At 36.0% G+C, this 18946-nt stretch overlaps 1 protein-coding gene across 1 annotated transcript in view; it reads left to right on the forward strand.

Moving 5' to 3' along the window:
* Positions 1–16799, forward strand: part of LOC129277380 (far upstream element-binding protein 1-like) — a 36698-nt gene extending 19899 nt beyond the window's left edge. Inside the window, exons 13-20 of the mRNA XM_064110018.1 lie at positions 504–750; positions 1207–1361; positions 1605–1714; positions 2240–2318; positions 4013–4217; positions 6001–6063; positions 6905–7020; positions 14599–16799. Coding sequence (XP_063966088.1) covers positions 504–750; positions 1207–1361; positions 1605–1714; positions 2240–2318; positions 4013–4217; positions 6001–6063; positions 6905–7020; positions 14599–14607 — 984 coding nt within the window. The 3' untranslated portion in view covers positions 14608–16799. The remainder of the gene's footprint in view (positions 1–503; positions 751–1206; positions 1362–1604; positions 1715–2239; positions 2319–4012; positions 4218–6000; positions 6064–6904; positions 7021–14598) is intronic.
* The last annotated feature ends 2147 nt before the right edge of the window (positions 16800–18946 follow it).

Here is an 18946-nt window from a genome sequence, read left to right on the forward strand (position 1 = left end):
ATAATTCATATAAAAATAGGAAATTGGAATTCTAGGTCGATTTAGGAACGAGGTGATCGAGTATTGCGGACTTGTTTTGATGGAATACTGCATGGGGCACGAGAGGCTTGTACTGCGCATGCTTATTATTTTCATTCATAAATTGGCTTGCGGCAGTAGCTGAATGACGTTACCTATGCCACTGTGTTATGGGGGTTGTTCCACCAGTCTTTTTCATGCAACATGATTTTCGGGTACCCGCCCGAAAATTACCCAGGGTACCCGAAGACAAAAATACCCGTAAGTCCCGGGCCTAGTCCCTTCAAAATAAACTGCCAAAAATTTGAGGAGCTAGGTAGCAGATATGTCACCATTTCACATTTGAAGAACGTAAAGCATGCATTTTGATTGTGATATCATTTTGAATAAATGTAAAACTCCGGAATAGTTCATTTCATAGGCAGTTGTGCAACCCTTTAAAAATTATTTTAAGTGTTTATCATCTGTAAATGTCCTCCCTTTAGGAGAATAGAATGCAAATGGATGGCCCTGACATGGGCGGACCTGGCCCATGGATGGGTGACCGTGGTAGGGGGCGTGGTCGAGGCGGTGGTGGACCAAACTTTGGCAACAGGGGAGGCGGCAACAGGGGAGGAGACTTTGGTGGCATGGGAGGCCCCATGGGTGGTGGCAGAGGAGGAGGTGCACCTGGTGGTCCAGCCCACGAACACCATGTACCCGCTGGAAAATGTGGCTTGGTCATTGGCAGAGGTAAAGTGTCTAATATATTTGGTTTATGCTCATAACCTATTTCAGATTATATTCATATGAATTCAAGTATTGATGATGTATTGATTTCCTTTCTTTAAATTTTGGTCTTATTTCATGTAAACAAATATGTCACGAGATTTAGATTGAATATTTTTAGCGCAGTATATTTAGTTTTTTTTTTCTAGTTTATGTGCTTACCTGAACATGTAAATTGCAGAAAACTCACCATATTTGATGTTTTGTTTCCTCTTTTGCCATTTGCTTGACATTGTCATACATTCTTTGAATGTAAATATCCTATGAACGCAATCTATGGATTCTGAAAAAAAATGTCATACAAACACACACACACACATGCATTACAAACAAAATATTCAAACTATCTTGGATGTGATGATGATAACTGATGTCGCTGGAACTACTTCTTGGTAATGACGATTGGATGGGCTGATGCAGGCGGTGAGAACATCAGAGCTATCATGTCCCAGTCAGGAGCACATGTAGAGATTAGCCATGGTCAACATCCACCAGGACAGAAGGCCTTCCTCATCTCAGGTGACCCGGAGCAAGTCGACTATGCCAGGAGCCTGATCGATGAAAAAGTCGATGGGGTAGGTGGAGCTTGGGTTTTGGTTGGTAATAAAAGATGATTGGAGGGGGTGGGAAGGGGTTGATGAGATTAACATTTTATTTTTTTATCATGTTCAAGCAGGGTATCTCAATAGATATATACAAGTTCAATGAAACTATGGAAAAAAATTTGAAGTGTATGTATTCTGTAGACAAGTAAATGCGAAATTCTAATTTCTGGATTTTCCATTACGAAGTTCCTTCTTTTCATGGTTTGCTTACAGGGACCTGGCGGTCCAGGAGGACCAGGTGGACTTGGAGGACCTGGTGGACCAGGTGGCCCAGGAGGTGGACCCGGTGGTCCTCAGGGACCCCGATTTGGTGGTCCGCCAGGGTGAGTCTTTTTTTATTACCAATATTGTTTATGCATTCCTTTGCAGTGAAGGATAGAACTGTTGCCTTGTAGGCGCCTTGTTTACATAATGGATATAGGAGGTAGTATATAAGGTGAAATGTAATAGGGGTTGGAAATAAATGCAAAAAAAATTATTCCATTCTTACTGATGAAAGTTTCTGGATGTCATTTTGAGAATGTGAAGAAGATGTTCTTTAATCATGTTTGCCTTATATCCCTTTCATTCTGCGGAAAATAAGATAGATTTATAACTTTTCATTGTTTGTGGAAAGTGAAATAATTCACATTTGCACCAGGTAGTTGACTAAAGAAAGAATATAAAAATTATAATTGTGAGAAATAAAGGGGGAACAAGAAGAGGGAAGGGGGGAGTTGATATGGTAGTTTGTATTTGGTGCCTTTTAAACCCTGATGCCTACCTTGTTATTATGATTATGTCGGTGATTTTGATGGTGACTCATAGACTATGACACTATCTTTTTTTAAAATTTGTTTATATTGCAGTGGTCCTCAACAACCACCAGTCCAAGGGTACAATAACCAACAGGGATGGAATACATACAACCAGTGGCAGCAACAACAGGTAAGAACTGCAGCTTGTTGATTAGGACTTCATATATTTGTTGTGGCGACAGTTGCTCTGGGGCCCGTTGCAGAAAGAGTTGCGTTTAAACGTAAGTCAAAAAATCAATCGCAAGTCCCAAATGCGCGCTGTTGATTGGTCGAAAATCACGTTGCGCGTGATTTTTAGAGTTGCGTTTGATTGCAACTCTTTCTGCAACGGGTCCCTGATCAGATAAGCTTGAACCCATCTCAAATCCCATCCTACATCCTATTCTGAAGAAAGACGCCCTTTCACAACCATAAACTCTATGCCATCTCAGAAATAAAGAGCAATTGTTGCAGGAGCAAATGCCAGGTCCCTGTCGATTAGGACCACTGTTTCTTTTAAAAGGTGTTGGGACTGTCTGACATGGTCAGCTCTGAAAATTTCATTGGAATCATTGTTTCGATTTGCTGACAATGACAATTCCTCCGTGCTTACTGTTTACCTGTTTCACCAGTCCGACTGTATAGTGTATAGCTGAATGTTGAAAAAATTGCTTGTTTAGAAGTAGCATCCGGGCAATAATTCCATAAAGTATGTATGACCTTCCTGAAATGACTTTTGTCCTGTTTTCTTCATTCAATTAGAGATTTTAATAGAATAGAAATGAGGGTTAGACACCCAAAACTTAAATATCGCCCATCTTTCAAAGTCCATCAGTGCAATATCATTCCATACTGTAGGGGAAGGCGGGGTAAGTTGAGCATAGGGGCAAGTTGAGCCACCACCCCCAGGCCAATAATGAATGAGTCGGACATTGTGGTGGTGTCATGTATTGATGACCCATTACATAACCTTCAACCCCACCACATTCTTGTCAACTTTGAAACAAAACATACTTTTTTAGAGGGAAAAATACAAATTTCAGCAAAAAAATAAAAAGGGGTGTGAAATAGATCAGTGCTTTTTACCCACACACGTCTTTAAATATAATAAAGAAATTATAACAATATTGTTAGTCCAGGTATGGATTCTCATTCTTGTCATAGTCTTTTACATGATGGATGCATAAGAAATGTGTGGATGTGAAAATATCGCATTAAGTTTGGACTGGGGTAATTTGAGCCAGCCAACATGGGGCAAGTTGAGCCATGGTAATTCTTGTAATGTATAATAATAATAATAAAAAAAGCCATTGATATGCAGGCAGTGGGGAGCAAATTCACATGACAGTTCTTTTTACTTTTAGAGGATGTAAGTATTTATAAAAAATTAGCAAGTGAAAAGATTTTAAAAAAAAATTGGCATGCTGGTTCTTCCTGCATACATGTTGTACATAGTTTTTGTGGGGCAAGTTGGGCCATTTGACATCGTTTTTTTCAAAGGTCACAATGACTTTCAGTGTGGAGGTAGAAAGTTATATATAGGGGAAAAATATTTCCCAAGAATCAAATTTAAAGGCAAGGTACTTGTTTCTACAATATTATTAGTCGTATCAGTTCTAACATGCAAAATGCAAAAAGTGTCACAACTTACCCCGCCTTCCCCTACTGTTTATATTTATTCTCCATGAAAATTATACAAAATGCAAGTGAGAAAGATGTCTTCTCTGAGCTAGAAGGATGTGCAGAATCCAATAGAGTGATTGTCCTCATGACACAGAAGTTGTGAACTCGTTTTTGGGAAGAAATTAATTATTGCTATCTCATTTTGATGTGAATATCGAGCAGCCACAGCAGCAGCCACCCCAACAGCAGGCCCCTCAACAAGCCCCTGATGCTTCTGGTTACGGAGACAGCAACCCTTATGCCGCTTACTACCAGCAATACTATCACCAGCAGCAGCAGCAGGCTCCTACCAGCCAGCCGGCCAGCACTGTGCAGACCAACCCAAGCACCTCTGCCCCACAGTCTACCGATGCTCAGCAAGGTCAAGGTGAGTGGGGTCACTGGAACCCTTTATCATTGTCTGTTGGTGTAGTGCCTTGCGGTGCAGTGCGGTGAGAAGTATCCTCAATAATGTGTTTTCCCTGATGGTGTCACTATCCTTTTAGTTTTTATTTAGTTTGTTTTACATTTAAAATCTCATGAGCAGATCTCCATTGGACTTTACCATTCGTTAAACAACCAGGATGGTGTTGTAAAATTCGGAAGTACTGTTGACTTATCAAGGACTGGAATAGGGAAAGCCTCAAGTGAGGTTTGGGGGCTATTTTGTTTTAGAAACCCTAGGCCTGTATAGATCTTATGCATTGACGTCATCGGGCCTCCACCTTGAGGTCATTGCCTTGCATGCATTGGTGATCTGCAGCTGGCGCATCTCTAACAACCTAATTTATGTGTATTCCTATATCCTCTGAGGGAGGGCACCTTGAGATTACGAAGTCTCATGCCTAAGGTTTATTACAAAGGTTTGCAAGTGATGTTTGAGCAACTCAAATGGAACAATCATCTTGATTAACCTTGGCTGTTTGCTGATTAATCACAAATTTTTCTTATGTTTTCCCGGTCTAAATGCATTATCCTGAACCCTGCTTTAGTTCTGTATGTAATTCCAGGGTGTACGGATAGATGCTAGAACAAAGACAGGATTCGCTAACACTACTCTGATACATCTGTGGGTAGAGTTTGATAGTAGGCCTGTCAACATTTCTCTGTCGTTGAATATGGTGTTGTGTCATAAAGCTGCTCGTAAATTACATGCCACCTTACGCATAATAAGTGACCTATTATTGGTTGCCAAATCAAGGTCAAAGCCAATCTTTGTTGACAAGGGTTACCGAAAATTCCCTCCCACTATGTTAAAATGGGGGGAAAACTCTGTGCCTAACTTTCAAAGAACTTTATGAAACATAAGCCCATGTTTACACATGGATCAGCATTGACTTTTGAATCTGATTTTGTAATACCCCCCCCCCCTTTCAGTGAGTGCTGTGACACTAGTTCAAACTTACATCTTTGAGTGATATATATGTACCCATTGAAGTGTCTTGTACATTTGAAAATAGGGTATGAATGTTACGGATCTGGCACAATGATGGAGGCATGAATTGTGGCTGTGCTGAGATGAAAAACCATCTATTTGATTATTCATTTCAAGTTGGTTGGGTTTATAAAGATAAACTTAAATCTCAGATTTGTTGCTGGAAAGGAGGACTGACAAGAGGCAAGGCGGTGCTTCTTTAAGGAACAATTTACGATGATGAGAATCATGCTTCTGTGTGCTGTAACCTGCAATCTATGCAGAATAGTTGTTGTATATGCACTGTTATGCTTGCTAATATCAAATTCTGCTTAAATGATCTTGAGCAGCTCTTTCACACATCACTCGAATGTATTACAATGCTAACGACAAAGCTCTTGTGTGTTGTGTGAGTGTGGCAGGGAAGGGGAGGTATCCTTACAAACCAGGTTCCATTTTATTAAGACTTGTTATAATAACAGTTGCTCAATTTCTATAACAAATTTTACTAGCAACCAATCAGATTGAAGGATTTCAGTAGCTTTTAACTGTTGCAAATTTGTTAGTATACAAGTTTTATGAAATTAGCCCCAGATGAAAAGTTTGATAGCGGTCATTTGATCCGTTGGATCTGAATTAGATGAAGGCAGGCTGCTCTCTGAATAAAACCAGTATTTAAGTTTTTAAATCATTCAACTTACCATCTCTTCTTTTTTTTTTCATTTCCCCAATTTTGTTTTCGTTTTGTGAAATGTAGCCAATAACGCTGCCGGCAATCAAGACACGTACCGCCAGTGGGTCGAGTACTACAAAAATCAAGGTACTGCAAGTTACATGTAACTCAAATTATGAAGTAGATTAGTTATATTACCCTAACAGTGCTTGTGTACTAACATGTTATTAGACAATTCGGGAAAAAACTTTGGTATATACGGGTGGGGGAAAATGGGTAAAACTTTGGTATGGAATAATCTAGTTTTGCATTAAGCAGCCTGTCCGCAAATTCATAAAACAATGGGTATAGATTTGTGTTGAGCATAATGATTCCTTTACCCAAGAGCATAATCACCCAGTTGCATAAACAAATTCATCTTCAGCAAGCATTCAAAAGAAAATTATTAAATTATTTTATTTGTTTTATACCTTTTTTAGAAGCTTTGGACCACCTCTCTACTACTTGGAGCATTGCTGGGATTAGCAGAGTGATATAAATTTTCCTCTTCATTTATCTTTGACTTCTAGATAACGTGCCAATACAGAAAGACAGGGAGAGGTGGAAAAATGTATATTTACATAAGTGGATATGATTGGTCCCATAAGCAAATGAATAGAAACAAAACCATTTTGACCCTTTGCATTCTTAGAATTCCTGGTATATGTTTAACATATAAAATACAAGTACATATTCCTAATACGTTTAGGGTGTGCCCTTTTGCAAGAACCCCTCTTGATGTCCTCTTACCATCTTATCTTCCCATTGTTGCGAACGGGTAAACAATAACGAGGATCGGGCAAGGCTGCCAGGCAATCCTGTATCATGTGGCAGATGACAGCCTCAGGACTCTTAAAACGGTACCTGAGGGCCACAACTTGAACAGGAGAACTGTTTCTGATGATGCATTCTGTTGACTTCTCCTTTCTTTGCCTCCTTTGTTGTATAGCTGCTACCCAGGGAGGCCAACAGCCCCAGGACTACTCTCAACAATGGATGGAGTACTTTCAGCAGCAAGCTATGATCATGAACCAACCTAACCAGGGACAGACACCCACGCCACAGGTAAGTAATACATAAATAAATATACACAAACATACAACATATCCATTTATTGGCTCACACATTTTGTAATTCCTACAGGCATTTCAAGAAGGTATACATTTTATCTTATTTCAGGCTTTATATTGTACAGCACATATAGGAATGTTACCTTTTATTGGCCTTCTTTCAGGCCCAATGACTAAAACTGGCTGGCATCCCTGCATTGAATATATATACCTTATTTACATATCAATCCAAATGCTTCAAAGTTATTCCTTCACAATTACTATACACTTCTATTATATTTGCAGACTGAACTAAGTTGTTTCCAGGTTTGATATCGTATAGAGTTTTCATGATGCGGGTTATGGGATGCCAGGATGAACAATTGCATTTTTTTTTTTTTTTTTAGATCTCTACTTGGTTATATACTATTTATTCTCCCCTTCCCCCACAAAATAAACTTGCTTTGATTTTTTCTGATCAGAGTATATCCCCCAACTCAATAGTTTTCAGTCTGGAAGGAAGAAAGGGGTGAGGGGTGGCAGTGAGGAGAGAGATTGGAAAAGTTTATCTAGTGGATCAAAATGACATCAATAGTTTACTTCATACCTCCCAGCAGTAGAAGTAACTTTGCATTAAACTTATGTTGCTGAATGAACTGTTGTGCATTTGTATGGAACAGTACTCTTGCATAGCAGGGTTTTGAAAATAATTGTCTGGAGCGCTAAATTTCTCTAACTGAAAGAAAAATGATTTGAGCGGAAGTTATTGATCGAGTGTGAAAGCTGTTTTGTGTGAAGCTTTTTTTTTCACCTTGGGATTCTGGGGGGGGGGGGGGAAATGGGCTGTGTCTTTTGGCAGAAATCCTGCGAGTCTCTTTGTCATTGCTAATCCGTCACACTCCTGCATTGACCAAAACGATGGAGAGTGCAGGGAAGTTGCTGGGAAAGATATGTAATGGGATTCCTGCCCTAAAATGCTGCATATTTTTTTTATTTATTATTATTGGGGGGGGGGGGTGTTACTGTGCTTTTAGTAGTCTTAATGGTGAGATAAGTATTGAAATTAAAGCTTGTCTGAAGTATCATGTTTTTAATAATAGTGGTAGCTTCCAATCAAATTCTTCGATTGAACTGTATGTCAAAGAGTGTGTGTGAAATTTGCGTGTACGAGTCTGTATGAGGTATTGGTTATTATTTTCAGGAACAGAGAAGAGTGGACAGTATTTTTGAGGGTTTTCTTTTGTGTGTAATTTATTGATTGGTTGCCTGTATGTGTGTGTGTGTGTGTTTTTTCTTTTCTTTCTGACCTTGAATCAAATTTCCGCCATCAATTCTTTGCTTACTGATGCATATTATACTGAAGAAGTCTGAAGGCAAGTCCATCCCTGGGAATTAATTTCTTTGAATAATAGCATAACATTTGATAAAAAAAGTTACAATAGGAAAAAAAAAATTGATAAAAAATCCTGCCTTTGTAGCATGCAGTAAAATAATGGGAGAAAACACAAGTAAAGCATTGTATTCAACTAAATTGAGCATTTAACTAAAAAAACAAAAGGACTTCTTCTTGGCCAGTTTCAAACTGACTAAATTTGTAGTATTTTGAGACCACTTGTTATACTATGTCTTATCCAGAAGTTATAGCCTTTCAATAGTATAGATAGGAATTAGGATGCCTTTTGATCTCAAGATATAATTACATCAATTGAACACTTTGAAGTATTCAATTTCTCTTTTCTATTACTCATATCATGCTAAAAGTATTGTCTGAAACAATAACAATATGAATCAATTAACTTTTGTGTTTCAAGTGGACTTCATTGAATGAGACCATTTCTGTATTCCTATAATGTTTCTACTTCTAGTTTCTTCTTTGTGCACCGGTTGCTCTTTTTTAATTCATTTAGGTCAACTATATAAAGCTAGATTAGGGATCTTCTTTTTTGCCAAAGTCTCTAATAAAACATAACCTTTTATAAATTATTGTATTGCATTTTATTTCTATATTTGATTGAATATCTCTCGTGATAAGATCTAGACTTTCTAATTTGATTTTCGTGGGAATTATATGCAATTATTTGGAGGATTATTGATGAAGTTATCATTTGTGCTCATTATTTCCCCAGAATGATCAGCATTTGCATCAATTATTTATTCCCCACATTTATGCCCTCTTATGACATTCAATATTATCGTTTGTCTTTTTACATGACCATGGTGCTCCAATATTAATGTACATTGCACTTTGCTCACTTATTTGTATGCAAGAAATTTGGCAAATTTCTTTTTCAGGCTAATTAGCAGCTCCATTCCTTTCCTCAATTGAAGGTAAGATAAAAAAGATAATAAAAAAATGTGAATTTTATGACTTTGATGGATTGCTTTTGTATTGCCATATTCAAGTTGACTTTTGAATTTATGATTCTTGATATTTTACATGGATATATGCAAGATTTTGTTGTCATTCTCAAGTCTAAAACATTGCATTTTATCAACATTTTATGTATTATGATATAATGTAATTGAGATGAAAAAAAAATGGTAAAGACTTTGATATTAGCGGTTAACTGGTTAATCGCTAGAAATTTGGGGAAACTGAATTTTGCTCAAGAAGTTATTTTGTTTTAAGAGGAAGGGGCTGCTTTGGTTTGCTACATAATTTCACATTAATTTTATTTTGAATTACCTCTATTGTAATTAATTTTCCAATTTGTGGTAACATTTATTTTATTATAAAGAAAATGCATCAAGATTTTGATAATCCTTTTTTTATATAACATAAGGAAAAGAAGTTTCTAGTGGTTGATCAGTTAACTGTTAATTATTTATTTTCAATATAACAAATAAAATGTAATTTTATTGTTTTTGATATATTGATGCATTTTATATTGATGCCAAAAATATTGAATTCTGATTTCATTCTAACACATAATTAAAATCTGGTCACTTTCCATCACTTGCATGTTTATACAGTATTATTGACAAATGACAATCGTGATTACGCAACTATCAATATTTAACTTGTTAAGGCTTCTTGACACTTTAAAAGGAATTCCAGTTCTACTTTTGGGGCAGGGGTGGTAATCATAAATCAGAATGTTTTTCAAGGAAGGACACGATTTGAGTTTGAATAACCTTTGTGCAATGACATTAATAGAGCCAGCTTTGTTGATTTCTTTATGGGCTATTCCCTGGTTTTTCATGGTTATACATGTATCATTGATGATAATACCATTAATGTAGTATAAACATACATGTATTTGGAATGTTTATAAAATGCTGATTTTATTGTTTTGTTTTCTCCTTTTCCTTGGATTTTGCAATGGTAATTGATATTGCCCTTTTTAACTTGATACACCACCGATCACATTGAATTTATTGAAAGTTATCCTTGAATTCAGATATTTTTGTCTCATTCTCTCGCTCTTTTATCTCTCTATTGTTTGATGTTTCATATTGATTGATTGTATTATAGTTTTAAAATGACATAAGATGAATTTTAGAGCTCTATCTAGTCATTAAAACTCTTTAAAAAATATTTAGTTGGGTATTTGGAAGGAAAATGTAATTATTTACTTCTTTGATTAAATGGTATGTGCAGGGTTGCAGGTTTTGTGAATTGAGAGAAGTACATTTACAGTTACCATTTAGCACTATTTTTATACTTGACTAACTTTGGTTTAACATATGTTTAGAAAGCTAATATTAAAGTTCTTGAGTCTTGATTATGTTAATGGTGAAAATTATTATGATGCATATGTTGTATGCTTGAAACCAATTGCTCTGAATTGTTTTAGATTCTTCGGAAACTCACATAGGTTGGATTATTTTAATTGATTGTTTCATAAATTTCCTTTTTTTTTTATGTGCGAAGTGGTATCGTTCCTAATTTTGTTTCTTAATTTTAAGAAATGATGCATCTCTTTTTTATTAATACTTTCAAATAAATGAATACTTGAATCGGTTCTTTCTAAATCCGGGGACTAATAGTCTCATCATTGCTTCGGAAAGTTTTCAGCAACAACAAGACATTCCAATTACCATGTTGTGACATCCAACAATTACATGTAGTTAATTGAAACCAAGGATTAAACAAAAATTGTTTTAAGAATGTCAACTTGTAGATGCTGACAACCTCATGAAATCATGCCATGATGATCTTCAATTATGCTTTCATTTATTGACCGTAGCCCCCTGTTTGCCCAACCAGAATTCATGCTCCGGAGCTGAACATGATATTCAATGTCTTCTTTCTTAGTCATGCATATTTAATGAAGTTTGTGTATATTAAGTCTCAACTTCAGCAAAGTGCCAGTTGATTCTGCTTTACACACCAGACAAATGCTTCCTGAAAAAATTGTAAAAATTAGGTTCCGTCATACTTCCAAATATGCATTTTACATTAGTTTATTCCTTCCATTTGCATAGGAATGTTCTGGTGGGATTTGCCCCTATTGTATTGACATTTGAATGTTTGATGAGTACTGTATTTGAGAGATATGTGACTGCGTATGCATTTATTTTGATATTGATATTTGTTTCACACCTTTGATTCATGTTGCTGGATGTTACGAAGGAAGCGCAGCTCCCATCTAAAGTTTGATAGAAAATAAGTTTATAGTTGTACACTTTACCACTGACTGTACTTCTAAATGCATTGTATGGATTATCATTATTCAGTACTCCATTACAATCTGGACGAATGGGACTGGTCTCTGGGACACCAATTTTTATTATATTTCTCTGCAATTTTTTTTTTCTGTTTTTTTACAGATCTGCATAATCTTAATAAGGATTAATATGGGTTTATAAATATTTAGTGCAATACTGTCTTGTTTGTATTCATGAATATGGCTTCGGTTAGTTGTAGATACCATTTTGTACGAAGTTCAGAGAATTATATTACTTTTCAATTTATATTACCACTTAAAACGATGGGGAAGTTGGTTGGGATCGGCCTTTTTAGTTTACACAAACATTTGTGTAGCATCTACATGGATGTAACAAGATATCTCAGTAGGGAAAATTTCTGTAAAATCTGGAAAGATATATATTGGTGATTTATTGATCATGTCAATGGTGGTGGTGTTGCTGTTGATTATAGAGATAGTGGCTTACTCTGCCTTGCCTGGCATTGCAGTAATGTTACCTCTTTTATCTCGCCATCATTCCAGCCAGCTTCCCTTTTGTTAATTTTTATGTTTTTTTGTTTTTTTGAGGGGGGGGGGTGGTGTTGGTCGTCTAACACACAGAGCCTTGTCTAGGGCTGAATCAAACTGTTAAACAGATTCAAAGATTCAAATGAAATCAATTTTGATTTAAATGAACATTGTTTCCTATCGAAGTCCATTTAAAAGCTTTAGGCAATCTAAACGGGGAAGGGGGGGGGTTCCTGATAATAATTTTTTTGTTTAATTCAAACAGTTGGATAACATAAGTCTTTTTAACCCCCCCCCCCCAAAAAAAAAAAAAAAAAAAAAAAAAATTAATGACTCAGCTCTAGTCTTAACTTCCAAAATCTTACATCCTGTCACATTATTGTTCCAGGGCTATTATGCAATCAAGGTTAAACTTGGAATGTATATACTTAGTGGGGATGACAGTCCGCAAGCCCCTGTGTTAATGAGCAAGATTTATCCAAGTCCTCTCGTGGCTGAATTCATGTCCCTGCAAAATCTCGTGAATTGTGAGACTTTCTTTCTCAAAGAATTTAACCACTTTCTCCTTGAGTAATATTGATTATTTTTGTTCCATGGGCAAGAGTAAATGTTACTCTATTATATTGGTCATTTCTTTTGAATGAAATATTTTGATAAATAAGTGGATTTTTTACCTAAAAAGATGCATCAAACAGAATTTTCTTCCTCTGTTTTCACTTGCAAATTGTGCAACATTTTGTGTTTTAGGCACCAACATTATTTATATCATCAGAAAGCTCAAACTCTATACTTTCTTACAATGTCACTCTTGATATGTGGCATCTTTTAGATGGGTCAGCAGCCAGCTTTTTCCATCAAGATGCAAGACGAGATTTCTGAAATTTCTGAGTAACATAAAATCCAGAGTTCTGATTGGCTGAATACTGTTTTCAAAACAAACAGGCGCGGGTAATTTGAAGAGATTACCACATGGTGAGTGTGACCTTGCAGAGGCCCAGTGTGGGGAACATTGGAATTTGCGTGGGTGTGTGGTCTATATGACCAATCAGAGCGCAGTATTCTTGTTTTTGAGCTGCAAAATGTACTTGGCCTATGAAAAGCTGGCTGCTGACCCATCTAAAATACATCTTCTTATAAAAATTATATCATATTAAAGCTAAGATCTTCAGCTTTATCATGATTTAAAAATAATTTGTGCCCAAACAGAAATTAAGTGTGAAAACAACAACTTTTGTTGCATGAAAACAAATATTTTGTTCATGTTTTAGATCAAAAGTTTTTCCTATATTACAACATTCTTTTAAAAATCCAAACACATGACCTAAAAGAATGATTCTTCTTCTTTACAAAGATACCAAAAACATGAAATTTGGTCAATATTTAGAGCAGCAATGGCCGAATAAAAAGAGGTGTTTTGGTCCGTACCAAGCTCATTAACTGTGCAAAAACCCTCGAGTCATGAATATCACTTGGATAGAAGAAGCTACTTTTTCAGGGCTTGCGGACTGATGATACATAATGGTAAATTTTCATACTGCAACAATCACTTCTTAAACATTGGGCATTATCAGTTTGTGCATTACATAATACATGTGCGCAAGTTGCGCCGGCCTTTAGTCCATTGCGATAATCCAGATATATTGGTTGACCACAGTATTTCAACACCATTCATTGATTAATGTGTTTCTTTTTCAAAATGATTACAAACGTCATTGAAACATAGTTTTCCTGGGATCACACTGGTAGATCCGCTGATTTCATATTCATGCTTATTTTTTCTTGCGCTTGTTCTTTTGTTTTTCAATTTCTAGAGGCTTGTAGTGTGTGCTTATAGGCCTTTAAAAAAAATAAGTGGTCAACTTGCAAGGAAAATTAGGTCTCATGATATGCTATGATGTTGGCACATGTATTATGAAACACACAAATCAATAATGGATTACTTGAGATAGACTGACATAAATATCAATCATGAACATTTATCTCTTCTAGAATGCCTTTGGCCCGTATTCTGAAGTCGGGTTTACAGTTGTGGTTTAAGTATGGATAGATAATTCTTACATAAATCACTACAGTAGAGATACCATATTTCAGCTCATTAGGCTCTCAAATCATTCATAATTGTCTAGGATGTATAAAAAGATGATTTTCTTCACCATCGATGAATCAGGAAAGAGCACAGCAAACATAAACATACAACTGAATAAAAATGTTGACACTTTTGGCTTCCCATAATTTCAGCGCAGAGTTAGACCATGGTCTAAGTTAAACCTGACTTCAGGATACGGGCCTTTGAGTTTAAATACATGTACATATTCTTCAACTTAATATTGTGTATACCTTGCAGGCCTAACGACTCTTCTCTCTACAGGTGCAGAAGGAACCCCTTGGAAACCCATTTTGCAATATTTTTGTTTCATGTTCTTATATATTCGCAGGGTCAGTGAGGCAGTTTTAAAGTATCTCTTCTCACGAATTCTTCAACACTTCGTTAGAATCATGATATGCATTGCTGGTATAGATTTGCCGATACACATATTCCTTGCTTTTTTTGTTTATGGTAGTACAAGCCAATGGAGATTGGCGTTCAGAGGGTAGACTTTTTTATGTAACATTTAGGATTGTATCACAGATAATTAAAATTGTAATGCAGTAGAGTCAGAAGTTGGAAAAAAGAATGTAAATAGAGTTTTTGCTGTTTTGTCAATATGACTTTTTTATTCAATGTGTTTATTCCCATTTCCCCCCTGTGCCTGAAGGACTAATAGGTTACGTATATTTTGATGTTGTATATCACAGTTATGGTATGTAAGAGTTGTTTGTAGTGTTTTACACTTATTATTCCATTATGACAGATTAATTCAGTGAATATGTAAGCCATGTAAATATTTAAATGTACCTAGACTTATGTGTATACTATTATATTGAGGCCTAGGCCCCTATGAGTAGTACATGTATTATTTCTATTCATCGTGATATAAATTTTCCAACGTATGGGCATGAGTACATGATTGATTTTTAAAATGAAAACTGATAACATATAACTTGCATCTAGTATCTTTAATGCAATGCCAAATTTTATTTTTATTTTTTGCTCTCTTAAATACATGTGCATATTTGTATTTAAGAGAGATGTCACTTTGCGTTGTTATTTAAGCGGTATTTTGAATTGTTGAGTTCTTTTCCCTTGCAGTAGGAGGTGAACTGGGCTATTGCTTGTATCGGACGGTTCACACCCACGCAGTGCTGAAAAGTGTAAGTGGATAAGAAAAAAAAATGCAATAATGTTTTTATTGTCATGAACATTGTGTATCAAAATAATACATATGCTATAAATTATTTAAAATAATATTTCATCTTATTACCGATCGCAGACATATTTGACTTTTTTCCTTGTTTCCCATTTTGTTGATATATATTTTTTTGTGATCAGAAATTAATCAAAAATTTGGACTAAATGATTTCATCCTGTGCTATTATTGAAATGATTATGTTTTTCGTATTCACCTCGTCATTCAAATATAGTACTTCTGACAATCATATGTTTAAAATGCATTTACTTATTTAATCTAAAATGTGTCTTATGTTTTTGAATGATACAAGACTTGTAATTTGCAATTTTTTTTCTCATTGCGCGATATAAATGTTCCTCTTTTTTCCATTTGAAAATGAAAAATCATGTACTTTATGCTGCCGTATGGTATAGAAATGAGTGTCATTTGCGTTGATGTATTATTATTTGAGACATGTAACATTGATGTAGAAACCTGTATTTTGTAGATAACTATCTGATATGCTCTTTAACTGCAAATCTAATACATGTACAATTAAGCTATGAATAAATTATGAAAAAAAAGCAGGGAAGTGGTTTTAAATGATGCATATATATACTCTGGTGGACGTGCTGACTCGATGAGGCTTGGAAGTATGTTGATCTACATGTACCAGAATATCGTCAATGAAGTATTTCTTCGTAACAATGGTAAGATCGTAGTTTTAAGATTGTTTATGTCCTTAATAATGCAATGCCAACCTTTTTTGTATATTGCGTATTTTGAAAGAAAATGCTTTTTCTCGTAAAAAAAAAATAGTTAAAATTATAAATTCCAACAAAGTGTATATGAAACTTGTCTTTTTTTTCTTTTGTCATGAAATGTTACTTTTATTCAATACCGTTTACATGTTTAATATTTGAAAATTGTGAATACACTATATCATTGAAGGGACATGTCTGATATATGATGTTATGTAAAAGATGACTATAAATGACCATAGAGGACTACATGTACTATTGCATTTTGACTTTTTACTGTTATATTTTCATATAATTCCTCATGTAATTGATTGATTGATAAGGTGAAATATAAAACTTTTTTTATTGTGTTGAAACATATTTGCAGTATTCTTTAAAATCTGAGTCTTATTCATGAATTTAAAAGATCACTGTATTGTAACATTATTGTTGAGGTTTACATCTATTTCTCATGTTCCCCATTAGTACTGAAGTATTTTGCATGGTGTAAAAGTGTATATTTGAATGTAGAAAGGAATAAGGGAGACACATTTGTGTCTCCTTTATATTGGCTTCATTGATTCTTTTTAAATATCGAATAAAAGCAAGTTGCTCTGGTTGATTTAAGTTGTGTCTCGATCTACTTTATTTTTACTTCAAGTGCTGGAGTTGTATAAAAGAAGTCCATTCTGACACTAAATTTTGAGGAGAAATGGTGAGATGTTTTTCTAAGTCTGATCTGATTATGTGAGACTAAACTTGGCAACCTTTTTTTTTTCACATTGTTCAATATCAGAACATTGAACAATATAAAAAAAAACATTGTGAGACAAATTGCCTATGTACAGAGCTTCCAAGTCTCCCGGATCCTGCGGGAGAATACTGGATTACGATCCAATCTCCCGTTCTCCCGACCCCATGCCAAAATCTCCCGGATAATCAGGATTTTTAGCTGTTAAATTGTAAAATTCGTACAAACGACTGTTTAACGAGTCTAGCATGTTCAACTCCCTAACACCCACGTGGAACCTCCTTATCACATTTTCATTTTACCCAGTAACTTCTACCAGTTTTTGTATAATCGTACATTGATTTCGCATGTAAATAAAGATAATTTTACTGAACGACTGGTGAAGTAGTCTAACAAGCCATTTTATTTCCGGGTTCTGCATGTGTGTGTGATGAAAACTCTTCAGCGGTACTCCATGCACATGGCCCCCGATGCGCCCCGGCGCGGCTCCAGCCCGCCGCGCTGCGCCAGGAAGCTCCGAGAATTAAAGTTCACGAGCACTGCGAGGCATTTTTCGTAAGCTTGCGTGCGCCTTATTCGAGCTGAAACTGTGGATCAACGATGGGATTAACAAGTGGATTACTTTTTTACACCTCGACTTTCAATTTCAGGAATAATTTTATTGACAATCTTGAAGAATTAGAAGCAAAGTGGAGATTTTTTCGCCTACTTTCACTTGGGTTGATCGGATTCGAACATTTTCTCTTTCGAGTTTCGTGAGTGAGCTAGCCTGGCGCTGGCTGGCTGAGCTGTGCGTCCCGATTCATCCACACTACAATCGCATCGCCAGTGACCATGGAGATCATGGAGATGGAGTCATCCAAGACGACAAAATACTTGTCGAAGTATAAAGATAGTTTTCAAGCAGAATGGGACTGTGTGACAATTTTCACAGGAATCCCTCAGAGACTTTAAACAGTCCACATATAAAGCTCATTTACCATGTTTACCACTTCTGCAGCCCCTTCCCCCTCTGGCCAATTATAAAGGTATTTTCATGTTGAATTCATTCTTTTATGAATTATTAAAAAAATCTACTGTATTGCCTGAAGTGTATATTTAGTCAATGACAATTCATGAATTCTCTCTAATGTGCATTTAATCTATCAGAATTTTTTTTGATGGTTTAGACAGCTGTCGGTTACTATCAAATGTTGTTTCCTAATGTGTTTTGCTACCCAAAACTCCCATCCGTGGGACAACGTTCCGCCGCTCCCTCACAAAATCATACCTCCGCGAAATCTACTGGATTCTATCATCCCAATGTTGGCAGCTCTGTATGTATGCTTATCAACACACATTACACGTTTCAAATTCCCAAACTTTCTGTCTATAGTTAAGAGGACAAACTCATAACCTCACAATGACTTGGTGATGATGGTGTGAGCCATTGTCCTAAAAAACTACAAATTTTGACAGACTATTTAATGCCAACTTTGATAGGGCAAGAACTTTTTGGCAGGCAGAAGGCACATTTCTGATGTCTCATCCCATTGACCTTGCACACAAAATGTTGTTTAGTCATGTCTAGCCATAATGTGAAATGAGAGGCATAACTGCCTGTGTGTGTGTGGGGGGGGGGGGGGGGGGGGAGGGGGTCGAATTCATGGTATCCAGTTGACTTATCAATGAGCCCCCCCCCCCATGCAGTTTAGGTTAATCATACCATTCTGTACAAATCACTTTCCCCTTTTCTTTCTTACTTATTCCAAGCTTTTCTTTTTCTTGCTCACTGCTCTTTTCGCCCCTTCCTTCCTCTCATTATTTTTGCGCTTCTGTCTTATGCCAAAGTCTCCTGCTCTAATCTTTATTTCACCTTCCATCCTCTCATTCATAATCTTGCCCATCCATTTACGCACAATATTTACCTTTTGCCTTTTTTTTGAGGGGGGGGGAACAGAAAAAAAGCATTGTGCTATCATGAAGGCTTGCTTTAGAGAAGGGGAAAAAGAAGAAATAAATATTATTACGAGCGACAAATAGA

The sequence above is a fragment of the Lytechinus pictus genome, chromosome 15 (assembly GCF_037042905.1).
Source record: "Lytechinus pictus isolate F3 Inbred chromosome 15, Lp3.0, whole genome shotgun sequence".
NCBI lineage: Eukaryota > Metazoa > Echinodermata > Echinoidea > Temnopleuroida > Toxopneustidae > Lytechinus > Lytechinus pictus.